Here is a 16348-nt window from a genome sequence, read left to right as displayed (position 1 = left end):
TTTTATTTATTATTTTTATTTATTATTTTTATTTATTATTTTTATTTATTATTTTTATGTATTATTTTTATGTATTATTTTTATTTATTATTTTTATATATTATTTTAATTTATTATTATTATTTTATTTTTATTTTTATTTATTATTTTTATTAATTATTCTTATTTTTATTTTTATTTATTATTTTTATTTATTATTTTTATTTATTATTTTTATTTATTATTTTTATGTATTATTTTTATTTATTATTTTTATTTATTATTTTTATTTATTATTTTTATTTATTATTTTTATGTATTATTTTTATTTATTATTTTTATTTATTATTTTTATTTATTATTTTTATATATTATTTTTATTTATTATTTTTATGTATTATTTTTATTTATTATTTTTATGTATTATTTTTATGTATTATTTTTATGTATTATTTTTATGTATTATTTTTATGTATTATTTTTATTTATAATTTTTATTTATAATTTTTATTTATTATTTTTATTTATTATTTTATTTATTATTTTTATTTATTATTTTTATTTATTATTTTTATTTATTATTTTTATTTATTATTTTTATTTATTATTTTATTTATTATTTTTATTTATTATTTTTATTTATTATTTTTATTGATTATTTTTATGTATTATTTTATTTATTATTATTATTTATTATTTTTATTTATTATTTTTATGTATTATTTTTATTTATTATTTTTATTTATTATTTTTATGTATTATTTTTATTTATTATTTTTATTTATTATTTTATTTATTATTTTTATTTATTATTTTTATTTATTATTTTTATTTATTATTTTTATTTATTATTTTTATGTATTATTTTTATTTATTATTTTTATTTATTATTTTTATTTATTATTTTTATTTATTATTTTTATTTATTATTTTTATTTATTATTTTTATTTATTATTTTTATTTATTATTTTTATTTATTATTTTTATTTATTATTTTTATTTATTATTTTAGTGTATTATTTTTATTTATTATTTTTATTTATTATTTTTATTTATTATTTTTATTTATTATTTAATTTATTATTTTTATTTATTATTTTTATTTATTATTTTTATGTATTATTTTTATTTATTATTTTTATGTATTATTTTAATTTATTATTTTTATTTATTATTTTTATTTATTATTTTTATTTATTATTTTTATTTATTATTTTTATGTATTATTTTATTTATTATTTTTATTTATTATTTTTATGTATTATTTTTATGTATTATTTTTATGTATTATTTTTATGTATTATTTTTATTTATAATTTTTATTTATTATTTTTATTTATTATTTTATTTATTATTTTTATTTATAATTTTTATTTATAATTTTTATTTATTATTTTTATTTATTATTTTATTTATTATTTTTATTTATTATTTTTATTTATTATTTTTATTTATTATTTTTAATTATTATTTTTGTTTATTATTTTATTTATTATTTTTATTTATTATTTTTATTTATTATTTTTATTTATTATTTTTATTTATTATTTTATTTATTATTTTTATTTATTATTTTTATTTATTATTTTTATTTATTATTTTTATTTATTATTTTATTTATTATTTTTATTTATTATTTTTATGTATTATTTTATTTATTATTTTTATTTATTATTTTTATGTATTATTTTTATTTATTATTTTTATTTATTATTTTTATGTATTATTTTTATTTATTATGTTTATTTATTAATTTATTTATTATTTTTATTTATTATTTTTATTTAATCTTTTTATTATTATTTTAATTTATTATTTTTATTTATTATTTTTATTTATTATTTTTATTTATTAATTTTATTTATTAATTTTATTTATTATTTTTATTTATTATTTTTATTTATTATTTTTATTTATTATTTTTATGTATTATTTTTATTTATTATTTTTATTTATTATTTTTATTTATTATTTTTATTTATTATTTTTATTTATTATTTTTATTTATTATTTTTATTTATTATTTTTATGTATTATTTTATTTATTATTTTTATTTATTATTTTTATGTATTATTTTGATGTATTATTTTTATGTATTATTTTTATGTATTATTTTTATGTATTAGTTTTATGTATTTTTTTTATTTATAATTTTTATTTATAATTTTTATTTATTATTTTTATTTATTATTTTATTTATTATTTTTATTTATTATTTTTATTTATTATTTTTATTTATTATTTTTATTTATTATTTTTATTTATTACTTTTATTTATTATTTTTATTTATTATTTTTATTTATTATTTTTATGTATTATTTTTATTTATTATTTTTATTTATTATTTTATGTATTATTTTTATTTATTATTTTTATTTATTATTTTTATGTATTATTTTTATTTATTATTTTTATTTATTATTTTATTTATTATTTTTATTTATTATTTTTATTTATTATTTTTATGTATTATTTTTATTTATTATTTTTATTTATTATTTTTATTTATTATTTTTATTTATTATTTTTATTTATTATTTTTATTTATTATTTTTATTTATTATTTTTATTTATTATTTTTATTTATTATTTTAAGTATTATTTTTATTTATTATTTTTATTTATTATTTTTATTTATTATTTTTATGTATTATTTTTATTTATTATTTTTATGTATTATTTTTATTTATTATTTTTATGTATTATTTTTATTTATTATTTTATTTATTATTTTTATGTATTATTTTTATTTATTATTTTTATTTATTATTTTTATTTATTATTTTTATGTATTATTTTTATTTATTATTTTTATGTATTATTTTTATTTATTATTTTTATGTATTATTTTTATTAATTATTTTTATTTGTAATTTTTATTTATTATTTTTATTTATTATTTTTATGTATTATTTTTATGTATTATTTTTATGTATTATTTTTATGTATTATTTTTATGTATTATTTTTATTTTTAATTTTTATTTATAATTTTTATTTATTATTTTTATTTATTATTTTATTTATTATTTTTATTTATTATTTTTATTTAATATTTTTATTTATTATTTTATTTATTATTTTTATTTATTATTTTTATTTATTATTTTTATGTATTATTTTATTTATTATTTTTATTTATTATTTTTATTTATTATTTTTATGTATTATTTTTATTTATTATTTTTATTTATTATTTTTATGTATTATTTTTATTTATTATGTTTATTTATTAATTTATTTAGTATTTTTATTTATTATTTTTATGTATTATTTTTATGTATTATTTTTATGTATTATTTTTATTTATTATTTTTATTTATTATTTTTATTTATTATTTTTATTTATTATTTTTATTTATTATTTTTATTTATTATTTTTATTTATTATTTTTATTTATTATTTTTGTTTATTATTTTATTTATTATTTTATTTATTATTTTTATGTATTATTTTTATTTATTATTTTTATTTATTATTTTTATTTATTATTTTTATTTATTATTTTTATTTATTATTTTTATGTATTATTTTTATTTATTATTTTTATTTATTATTTTTATGTATTATGTTTATTTATTATTTTTATTTATTATTTTTATGTATTATTTTTATTTATTATTTTTATGTATTATTTTTATGTATTATTTTTATGTATTAATTTTTTTTATAATGTTTATTTGTAATTTTTATTTATTATTTTTATTTATTATTTTTATGTATTATTTTTATTTATTATGTTTATTTATTAATTTATTTAGTATTTTTATTTATTATTTTTATTTAATCTTTTTATGTATTATTTTAATTTATTATTTTAATTTATTATTTTTATTTATTATTTTTATTTATTATTTTTATTTATTATTTTTATTTATTATTTTTATTTATTATTTTTATTTATTATTTTTATGTATTATTTTTATTTATTATTTTAATTTATTATTTTTATTTATTATTTTTATTTATTATTTTTATTTATTATTTTTATTTATTATTTTTATTTATTATTTTTATGTATTATTTTTATTTATTATTTTTATTTATTATTTTTATTTATTATTTTTATTTATTATTTTTATTCATTATTTTTATGCATTATTTTTATTTATTATTTTTATGTATTATTTTTATTTAATATTTTTATTTATTATTTTTATGTATTATTTTTATTTATTATTTTTATTTATTATTTTTATTTATTATTTTTATGTATTATTTTTATTTATTATTTTTATGTATTATTTTTATTTATTATTTTTATGTATTATTTTTATTTATTATTTTTATTTGTTATTTTTATTTATCATTTTTATTTATTATTTTTATTTATTATTTTTATTTATTATTTTTATTTATTATTTTTATGTATTATTTTTATTTATTATGTTTATTTATTAATTTATTTAGTATTTTTATTTATTATTTTTATTTAATCTTTTTATTTATTATTTTAATTTATTATTTTTATTTATTATTTTTATTTATTATTTTTATTTATTATTTTTATTTATTATTTTTATTTATTATTTTTGTTTATTATTTTTTTTATTATTTTATTTATTATTTTTATATATTATTTTATGTATTATTTTTATTTATTATTTTTATTTATTATTTTTATTTATTATTTTTATTTATTATTTTTATTTATTATTTTTATGTATTATTTTTATTTATTATTTTTATTTATTATTTTTATGTATTATTTTTATTTATTATTTTTATTTATTATTTTTATGTATTATTTTTATTTATTATTTTTATGTATTATTTTTATGTATTATTTTTATGTATTAATTTTTTTAATAATTTTTATTTATAATTTTTATTTATTATTTTTATTTATTATTTTTATGTATTATTTTTATTTATTATGTTTATTTATTAATTTATTTAGTATTTTTATTTATTATTTTTATTTAATCTTTTTATGTATTATTTTAATTTATTATTTTTATTTATTATTTTTATTTATTATTTTTATTTATTATTTTTATTTATTATTTTTATTTATTATTTTTATTTATTATTTTTATTTATTATTTTTATGTATTATTTTTATTTATTATTTTTATTTATTATTTTTATTTATTATTTTTATTTATTATTTTTATGTATTATTTTTATTTATTATTTTTATGTATTATTTTTATTTATTATTTTTATTTATTATTTTTATGTATTATTTTTATTTATTATTTTTATTTATTATTTTTATTTATTATTTTTATGTATTATTTTTATTTATTATTTTTATGTATTATTTTTATTTATTATTTTTATGTATTATTTTTATTTATTATTTTTATTTGTTATTTTTATTTATTATTTTTATTTATTATTTTTATTTATTATTTTTATTTATTATTTTTATGTATTATTTTTATTTATTATGTTTATTTATTAATTTATTTAGTATTTTTATTTATTATTTTTATTTAATCTTTTTATTTATTATTTTAATTTATTATTTTTATTTATTATTTTTATTTATTATTTGTATTTATTATTTTTATTTATTATTTTTATTTATTATTTTTATGTATTATTTTTATTTATTATTTTTATTTATTATTTTTATTTATTATTTTTATGTATTATTTTATTTATTATTTTTATTTATTATTTTTATTTATTATTTTTATGTATTATTTTTATTTATTATTTTTATTTATTATTTTTATGTATTATTTTTATTTATTATTTTTATTTATTATTTTATTTATTATTTTTATTTATTATTTTTATTTATTATTTTTATTTATTATTTTTATTTATTATTTTTATTTATTATTTTTATTTATTATTTTTATTCATTATTTTTATTTATTATTTTTATTTATTTTTTTTATTTATTATTTTTATGTATTATTTTTATGTATTATTTTTATGTATTATTTTTATGTATTATTTTTATTTATAATTTTTATTTATTATTTTTATTTATTATTTTTATTTATTATTTTATTTATTATTTTTATTTATTATTTTTATGTATTATTTTTATGTATTATTTTTATGTATTATTTTTATTTATAATTTTTATGTATAATTTTTATTTATTATTTTTATTTATTATTTTTATTTATTATTTTTATTTATTATTTTTATGTATTATTTTTATGTATTATTTTTATTTATTATTTTTATGTATTATTTTTATGTATTATTTTTATTCATTATTTTTATTTATAATTTTTATTTATTATTTTTATTTATTATTTTTATGTATTATTTTTATGTATTATTTTTATGTATTATTTTTATTTATTATTTTTACTTATTATTTTTATTTATTATTTTTATTTATTATTTTTATTTATTATTTTTGTTTATTATTTATTATTTTTATGTATTATTTTTATGTATTATTTTTATTTATTATTTTCTTTATTATTTTTATTTATTATTTTTATTTATTATTTTTATTTATTATTTTTATGTATTATTTTTATGTATTATTTTTATTTTTTTTTTATGTATTTTTTATTTATTATTTTTATTTATTATTTTTATTTATTATTTTTATGTATTATTTTTATTTATTATTTTTATGTATTATTTTTATTTATTATTTTTATGTATTTTTTTATTTATTATTTTTATTTATTATTTTTATTTATTATTTTATTTATTATTTTTATGGTTTTTTTTATTAATTATTTTTATTTATTATTTTTATTTATTATTTTTATTTATTATTTTTATGTATTATTTTTATTTATTATTTTTATTTATTATTTTTCTGTTTCTATGCCTATCCTTGTGATCATGTCACTAGTAAGAGTGCTGAAGGTAAACGTTTCATCTGGGCTGATGTTACCCACCTGATAGTCAGGGACTCGAACCTTGGATTAACCACAGAGTACAAAATAGACTTCGTGGTTTAGTGGAGGATGCCCTTTTCTCTTCCCTGCAACCTCTCTCCCACAGAAGAGACGTTGTGAGCTTGTCTTTGTTTTATCGTTATTTCCATGGCAGGTGCTCGTCTGAGCTCCCATCCCTCGTCCCCCCTCGCCAATCTTTCACGAGAAACACCCGTCTGGCTTAAACTACTGTCAATAATTTTCCCCACTCTTTATCTGTGCCTAAATCCAAACGTAGATTCCATGAACAAAGCTTCTTTCTTAGAACTGCACGCCAGTGGAACTCTCTGCCGCTTGCCTGTTTCCCACCTGACTACAACTTGGACGTCTTCAAGTCCAACATAAACAAACTCCTGACAAACCGCCCCCTTAAGAAAGACACTCTATCAAAACCCCCAATACTAATGATTACTACAATACTATCTCATTGATTACTGTACATGCAATAAACCTTATCCCTGAGTTGCCTTCGGGCCTTGATAAGTGGTGACTCCCATGTAAAATAAAAAAAAGGAAAAAAAAGTTAGTTTCTATTTCACCCATAGTTGGGACCCTAACAGGTACTACCACTCCGGGTCAGAGTGGACCTGGGAGCAATGGCAAATAAAGCGTGGCTCCACACTCCTCAAAGCCCGCAAGATGCGGCCTCACCATCGGATATAATTTAAGGTCATATCCAGGACCTCTTGTAACTGCATTCCCAGTAAGTACTGGCTTCCATAGTTGTTGTTGTCTCATCACGTTTTACTTTGGATAGGATTGAAACCACTATCTTCAGACAATGCTTACCTGGAACTGCAGAGGCTCAACGCCTCTATCCACTACATCATGGCCCCAAATGGAAGGCAGTAATTACAAATATCATCGCATTTAACCACCTGAAGAAGGCTAAAGGATTAGTTGGCCGAAACCTGATGAAACGACAACAACAACAACAACAACAACAACAACAACAACTATGCAGATGAGGATAACAGTTCGCAAAAAGAATAAATGCAATAATTATGAAGCCTCATTTCAAAGGATTAAAAAAATAACAATAAAAAATAATATATAACTTGTGTCGTGTTGTAAATACGTGTCGGCGACTTGCATGTGAAACAGAGTGAAATAAAAAACTTTTTCTTTCAGAGTTTTATTTTCTTTACGATTCTCTAAATACAACGCTTGGTCCATATTAAAAGTAATAACAACGCCACAATCAGAATAGACTTTTTCAGGATATTTACCGTGAAGTGGAACGGTCATCAAAAACCAGAAGAAATAAAACAAACAAACAAAAAAAAAAAACATGCATAACTTGAGAATGGTCGACTTTTTCCTCTGTCAAGAGAGGAAAGAATTTAGGAGTTCAGTTTCCATGATGAAGGCTTTTTTTTTTTTTAATTTTTTACAAAGGAGTCACCACTTATAGTGGAAATCGGTAAATTGGATTACTTAAGGGGACAGCTCATCAAGAACTTGTTCACGTTGAACTTGAAAACGATCATATTTTAGTCAGCTGAAAAGCAAGCAAAATGGTAGAGAGTTCCACAGGCGTCCAGTTTTAAGAAAGAAGCTTTGTTCATGGAATCTACATTTAGGTTTAGGCACAGATAAAGAGTGGGGGAAATTATTGATAGTGTTTTCAGGTAGACGAGTATTTTTCGTGAAAGTTTGGTAAAGGGGACCATAGATTGGAGCTCAGACGAGCACTTGCCATGAAAATAATAATAAAGCGGAGAAGGCTCGCAACGGCTCTTCTGTAGGAAAGAGGATGTAGGAAAGAAAAAAAGAGCACCACCTACTAGACTACGAAGTCTATTTTGAACTCTGTCAAGGCAGGATAGGACTTCTAGTAGCCCCTTCCAGATGTGGAAACAGTACTTCATTCTAGGACGTACTTGGCTCTTATACAGGTAGAGGACTGTATCGGCAGTGAGATATCTACTGGAGCAGTAGAGTGATCCCACCATTTTTCTAGCAACTTTGGCAACGGATTTGATGTACGTGTTCCATCTCAGATCAGGAGTAAAGGTCAGACCTAGAAGCTTGTCAAAACATGAAGCCTCCCAAGATTCATTTCAATTGATGCCAGAGAGTTAATGATGGAAAGCTAGAAACAGCATAGTTGACGATGACCAGCGTGAGGTGTCCCATGCTTTAATTTGACCATCGCATGATGATGATGATGATGATGATGATGATGATGATGATGATGATGATGATGGTGATTCGGAGAGTTCAGCATGATTTAGTCCTCAAGCATAAACTCGCCTCTGAGCATAGCGTTGGTTCTTTCAATTCACCATCTTAGATATCGTTATTTTCATGGAAAGTGTTCGACTGAGCTTCAATCTATGGTCCCCCCTCGCCAAACTTTCACAAGAAACACTAGACTAGCTGAAAACATTATCAATAATTTTCCCCACTCTTTATCTGTGCCTAAACCTAAACATAGATTCCATGATCAAAGCTTCTTTCTTAGAACTGCACGCCTGTGGAATTGTCTTCCGTTTTCCTGCTTTCCAGCTGTCCATAATATGGTTTCTTCAAGTCCAACGTGAACAAGTTTCTGATGAGCCGTTCCACTTAAGTTAACAAATTTACCGAACTTCCATTAGTATTGATTACTATATTGTCCTTTTGACTACTCTACACTCTTTAACCCTTATCCTTGAGTGCCCGATCGGCCTTGATAAGTGGTGACGCCTATGTAAAAAAAAAAAAAATGGACTATACACTCTTGTCGACCTGAAATATAAGATTTAAAAGAAACAACGACACTTTCTGTCTGTTCACGTGTTTATTTTTTATTTCCGGAAATGGAAGAAAAAAATAGTGGCCGTATAACGAAATAATTGCAAGGTGATCTTAGTAAATGAGAATACTGCGTCTTTTTCAAAGTACTCTAGCAAGAAGAGAATGGACATCCCCTCCGACAATCGATGTCTCTAAAGGGGAGATAAATCTTTGAATGTTCAAATATGAATAATCACCCTATCATTGCCATCACATTATGATTCTACTGAATAAGTAATTTTGTCCTCCCTAGTGCCACTGAATTCATTTTGGATTGAGGCAGGATTATCTGCCCTTGCAAACACCAGACGAGAACAGAGAGAAATTCAAAATCGAAGATACTACCGGAATCAATTTAGCGACAGACACGATAGTAATAATCACAGTTGTAAAATTATTATATAAGAAACTTTATATTGTTAATCTCCACAGAATCGTTTTCATCCATTTATTTCTTCATATTTACATCGCAATAAGCACACACTGTTTACAAAAATCAAATATTCATAAAAAAATGTAAATAGCATAAAAAGATGAGTATAATTTTATTCCAGGACTACAAATACAATTTAAGACAAGCAATAATTTTTTTCCTGCGATAATCAATGGGCGAGTTTTCCCAACGGTTATTATGCGGCATTCGAATTCATTTTTGATTTTTTCAGCGTATCTTTTTTTTTTTTTTGTGTTGGGAGAAAAAAAAACGTTTATAAAATACACACATAAAAAGGCTCTTTAAAATCAGTAGAAGAGATGTTTCTAATTTCCTGTGGTATTGTAAACTGATTGGGAAGACACAGAATATGAGAGCCACAAGAAAAACCTTCTGTTTCTTTCTTTTTGATATGTATTCTGGTTTTCTCTCTTTCTGGAAGGTTTTTGCCATCTCTCTCTTGTTACTGTGGAGAGAGAGAGAGAGAGAGAGAGAGAGAGAGAGAGAGAGAGAGAGAGAGAGAGAGAGAGAATTTAATTTGTTTTCTTATACAAATGTCTAAATAAAAAAATACACCGAGGTTGGTTACAGCTGTTTCAACGAGCCTTAAATTGGAACGTTTGTAAAATCAGTCTTATACAAAATAAACGCATTGAATATACATGTTCATCTATTTATCTGAAACTTGATTTAAAAAATGTTTTAAAGCGACGAAAGCTCTCTTTCTCTCTCTGTATGTATAATATATATATTAGTGTTGGGACGATTAATCGGAATCAGAAAATCGGAAGATTTGAGAGTATTGGAATCGGAATCGGGGAAAAAGTTGATGTCTATTTTCCGATGCCAAAAACGATTCTTTTAATTGTCTTTTTTTATTTGATTTTTTTTTAAAACCAAAATCTTCAATTGCTGGTAATAAATGATAAAATAATAAATATTTATTGATTTTAAATTACCAGTAAAGCTAAAATCGATAAGATCATCCTCCATAAGTGTATTTTGACGTTCAGGGAAATATCTGCATATTTAACAAAAAAAAAAAAAAACGGGGGAAATAACAATCTTATCGGTAAATAATTAGAGATTTATAAAAGATCGGAAATTGTATCGGAATCGGGAAATCGAGAATTTAGCACGGAATCGGTAGAAATATTGGAATCGTCCCATCACTAATATATATATATATATATATATATATATATATATATATATATATATATATATATATATATATATATATAGTCATCCGCAGACAGACTGTGAATTTAGTTTGTATACGTAGGTATTAAAATTGTATTTTTTGTCTTCGTTTATAAGTCCAAACTTTATATATATATATATATATATATATATATATATATATATATATATATATATATATATATATATTGATTATATATATATATTGATTATATATATATATATATATATATATATATATAAAATCAACGTCATGAATAACAATAGCCCAAGGAAAAACAATTTGAATAAGAAATTCTTTATGTCCAGTTCAGTTTTCCTCTACAATGTTATAAATGATTCTTTAGATTTTTTTTTTTTGCATTTATGTTTACGTTTGTTGGAGGGGGGGGGAAGAGTCCAAATTGTAAAATCATTTCTTGATCACACATCACCCTTAAATGTACAGCCAGCTGCGTTTTAGGCCCATTTTACTATAGACGGAGTTAGCGTTAGGGTTGATGTAGGATGCATCTGTCTTGACTTTGTCTTTTATTTTGTGTGTGTTTAATTTAGCGTCGCTTCAGGAGGTTTATCCAACGACTGTCATTTATTCCGGAGGACAGGATGGCTTTTCTGGAGTGTTCAGTTTTAGTTAAGGTTGCTGAAATTCATGTTAGTAATTCTGAAATAGAAAAAAAAAGATCATCATCATGATAAAGAACTTTAATCGCATGGACAGAAAACATGAAAATGAAAAACGAGGGTAAAAAGATTCCCGAACAACGCCGCGTCGGCACACACACACACACACACACACACACACACACACACACACACACACACTATTGGAGCCTACACGACCCATGAAAGCCAAAAACTGATATCCAATATTCGATTCTTGGACTTCCGTTTTTTTTTTGTTGCTTTCATGGTTTGTGTAAGCTGCGACGTTGTATGAATGTAGAAAAATGATATCTCACATTCTGAAAAATTTGATACGGACAGGAACAATAAAAATGTCGGCCTGGGAAAGATGACATGATTCCATTTCCGTTTGATGAAAACCGTTTTTTTTTGTTAGTTAGCCAGTTGTGTACAAATCCCAAGAGTCTTCTATCATGTCTGAAAGTGACACAATGTTCAACAAGCGGGATCGGAGATGCGCCGCTGCACAATTCATGCTTTCTACTGATCCAAGTTATGACAACAGGACCATTGCCAACATTCTCAAAATACATCGCTGGATTGACACGAATTACAGGGACGTGCCCAGGGCGATGAAAACTTTTAGTTTTTAAATGGTCAAAAATGAGTCAAAAGTGAAAAAAAAAAATCGTTATACATTTTGTACATTCATCTTAGTTTATTTTTAATCAGTTCATATGTGTATCACGTTGGTACAGTGGTAACGTCACCAGCTTAGAATGCTACAGTTTTGCTCTGGGTTTCGATTCTAGCGTATGAAACCCAAATACTTATTTTTACTTTTGAAATCACGACTCTATAATAACATATACGAAATGGGGAGTGGCATATGAACTGTTTTTAAAATATAATCTTATATATATATATATATATATATATATATATATATATATATATATATATATATATATATATATATATGTATATATATATAAAATCCACACATGTTTGTAGAAAAGAAAGGAAGACCCAGTCAGATAGCTAGATACCATTCTTTTGTTACACCTGTCGACATTGTCAATTGCTGAATTCACCTTTTCAAGGAACGATCACATTTTTTGCTCACCTACTTAATTTGTTAGCCGAAAAAAAAGCATAATTATGTCTGTCCGAGAAGTAGGTGCTTTTATCAAATTCAGTTCCTGGAGTCACCTCTGACATTCAGGTGTCACTTCAAATGTTCTATTCAAACGTATCGCCTTATACAGGACCCCCCCCCAAAAAAAACCCCCAAAAACAAAAAACAGGCCCCAACTCTAATTAGGCTCCGTTTCTTAGTGTTTTGCTCGAATGAAATGAAACTTTGGTCATAACTAGTTTATTATATTCAAAACATCACATCAAAACACTAGGGTCTTTGGCCTTTTTTTTCTCCGTTGACTGTAAAATGCTCAGAAAAACAATTGAATGTCCTCTGTTTTTTTTTTTGGGGGGGGGGGTCACCCTGAATTATGTAACACAAGGTAACAAAACTTCTGAACTCACTCAATAGCTTCGTTATCGAAATATACTTCCTCCCAGCTTATTTATAGTTTTTATTCATATTTGGTTTGAATCTATTACAAAACTGATCATAATCTGACCATTGGAAGGATCATAATTTGTAAACGAATCTCCCCCCCCCCCTCTTGCACTTCAGTGGTATCATCCAGTAGTTATAATAAAATATCGTTTTTACTCACACTGGTCTCCAAAGAAACGGATCTCTTCCTTGACGCAGGGCATATCTGGAAAAACAAAAACAAAAACAAAAAAATTAAAATATCTTTGTTTTTTTTTTTCTTTTCAGTTCTCTCGTTTTGAATTAAGACATTATGTGTCCTCGTTTTGAATTAAGACATTATGTTGCCTCGTTTTGAATTAAGACATTATGTTGCCTCGTTTTGAATTAAGACATTATGTTGCCTCGTTTTGAATTAAGACATTATGTTGCCTCGTTTTGAATTAAGACATTATGTTGCCTCGTTTTGAATTAAGACATTATGTGGAAATGTAATTCCAGACATATCAGGTTTTCATCGCATTTCATCCACAGAGATTAGAAACTAATTAAAATGAAGAAAGATTCCATAATTTAAATTTTTAAAGGTTCCTTAACAATAATAAATCAATTATTAATAATATCCTTATAATAATAAATATATTAATAAAAGAAATAATAATAATAATAATAATAATAATAATAATAATGATAATAATAATAATGAAAATATATAACGAGTATATTATGAATATTATTAATAAATATTCTAATAACAAATATAATAAAATAATATAATAATTATGATAATGATTAAAATAATAATGATAACATCAATAATGTAATAGTAAATATAATGATAATAAGACTTAAAATAAAAATACTAATAATAATAGTAAATTTAATAATAATGATGATATATAATAATTAAAATACTAGTACTCCGCCCTCTTACTACTACTACTACTACTACTACTACTACTACTAATCTTCTATAATATAAATCTCACCTGTCTGTTTAAATGTATGTATGTATATTTGTATGTATGCACGTCTTCCTAAAACTTTTGACAGATGTGACAGATTTTCACAAGATCGGTATTATTTTGAAGTACGGCCCTTCGGACAACAAATATCGAAAAATTAGCTAAAAACATTAATTTCTTCACCCTCAACTGGACACTTTTCTACAGGGAGGGGTCGCTTTTTTCGCCGATATTTTCGAAAGTCATCCCCTCTTTTCGATTGTTTAGCCTCAATTTAAACATTTGTCACTTCCAGTTTGGCGATGGACGCAACAGCAAAGACGTCACGTTTTATTTTTCACTTTCTTTTCCTCCTTAACGATACAAGTTCGAGCCTGCCTGCCTACTACACTATATATTTTTTTTGCTCAACACACACCTCAAAACACTCGAGCAACGCCGGGCACTCAGGCTTGTAATAAATAAGCCTTAAATCTTTGGCTCCCAGCCCTTGCAACCTTGCCCCTGCGGGGGCGCCTTTTTGGCCTTCGGGCTCAGATCAAAGTGTAGTATATGTTCCGGCAGATGCCGCAATCAAAGACCATTGCCCTTGTGGTAATCTTCTGGTCCATGTAGGGGCAACCCTATATGCCAGCAGGCTCTCACTATCCAGCTCCCATTTCCCACCCCCTCTTTAGTTGGTCCCCTTTTTCCTTTCCCCTCCCCCGTCTCTCCACATTAAAAAACGGCCTTGTGCCTAATTTGCTCAGTCGGGAAGCAAATAAATAACACTTTGGCTTTCTTGAATCCAAATCATAAAATGAATTTTGATTTTTCGACATGTAGTTAAAGCAAAGAAATTGTTTTAGACTGTTAAAATAATTCCCTATTGATAAAGTTAATTTCTTTCTTTTTTTTATCGATTATGTTTGAATTCATGTTTTGAAACATGACGCAAATCATAAATCTATGACGTCACACCAAAGCTATGATTATTTTGTTATGGTAATGTTTCAGCTCTATTTATAACCAAGTCCAAATAGCTCAGTTGGCAGAAACCCAGAATAAAGATCTCAATCAGTCAAACGAATGCTAATATATTACAATTTTTTTTCTCGTTTTAATAAAATAAATCGATTTTTAAAATTTTGATACAACGAAGTGTTTTTTTTTTTCATTCTTTTTATATAATAAGTAAATCTTCTTGCATTTTTATATAACTCTCACTAAAGTCAATTATAAAAAAAAGGTAATAATTTGTTTTTATGGAAATCGCTCCAGACGGAGCATGAAGCCACTTGATGTAAGGAGCAAAAAAATACTACTTCAAGGTAAAAAGCTTGCCAACAATAAATGTTAGATGAAATAGATTTTGACCCAGAAAACAGCAATTCTTCCCCCTTTGTCAGAAACATTGCTCATGGAATGTGAGGACTAAAGGACAAAATAAGGGAAGCAAGGGTTCCGTCATTTCAAAAAAAAAAAAATTATTTCAAAGAGGAGACAATAACGGATAAAATCTGCGACCTGGTCCCTGGCTTTGGTAGAGGTCATTTTCGATGACGATAGTTTCTTTAGGTTTTACCAAGAACAACACCGATATTTAATATAAATTTGGGTATAACAATTATGCTATAGTGAAGGAAATGTTCTTTGCCTTCGGGCCAGGATTCACTTTCTTGGTCTTGGTTAGCGGAGGAGAAATCCTTCATGACTGGCACATTAAAAACCAACCTTTTGTTTAACTTTGCTCTCGTGGGGAGGCAAGTAAACAACGACAAAAAAAGAGGTTCTTGGCTTTCGGGCCAGGATCAAAGTGTAGTATCCGTTCTGATGCTGCATGCCATTTTTTGTCACTTTACTTTTTGGTATCGGTAAGGGGGAGAAGAAATCCTTCATAACTGATACAGTTTTTATTTTTGTTACTAACCAGAGTGCCCCTTTTTGG

General features: G+C 21.5%; 1 protein-coding gene across 2 annotated transcripts in view; it reads right to left on the bottom strand.

Annotated features, from left to right (window-relative positions):
* Window positions 1-11550: 11550 nt before the first annotated feature.
* LOC145267091 (uncharacterized) overlaps window positions 11551-16348 on the bottom strand; it is a 148813-nt gene continuing 144015 nt past the window's right edge. For both annotated transcript variants that reach the window (XM_080123084.1, XM_080123085.1), the window contains 2 exons: window positions 13638-13682; window positions 11551-11932 (listed from right to left, as the gene is read on the bottom strand). In XM_080123084.1, coding sequence (XP_079979210.1) covers window positions 11899-11932; window positions 13638-13682 — 79 coding nt within the window. In that variant the 3' untranslated portion in view covers window positions 11551-11898. The remainder of the gene's footprint in view (window positions 11933-13637; window positions 13683-16348) is intronic.

This window comes from Euprymna scolopes, chromosome 42, assembly GCF_053919585.1.
Source record: "Euprymna scolopes isolate OS-2025 chromosome 42, ASM5391958v1, whole genome shotgun sequence".
Lineage (NCBI taxonomy): Eukaryota > Metazoa > Mollusca > Cephalopoda > Sepiida > Sepiolidae > Euprymna > Euprymna scolopes.
This window is presented reverse-complemented; position numbering and strand designations above follow the sequence as displayed.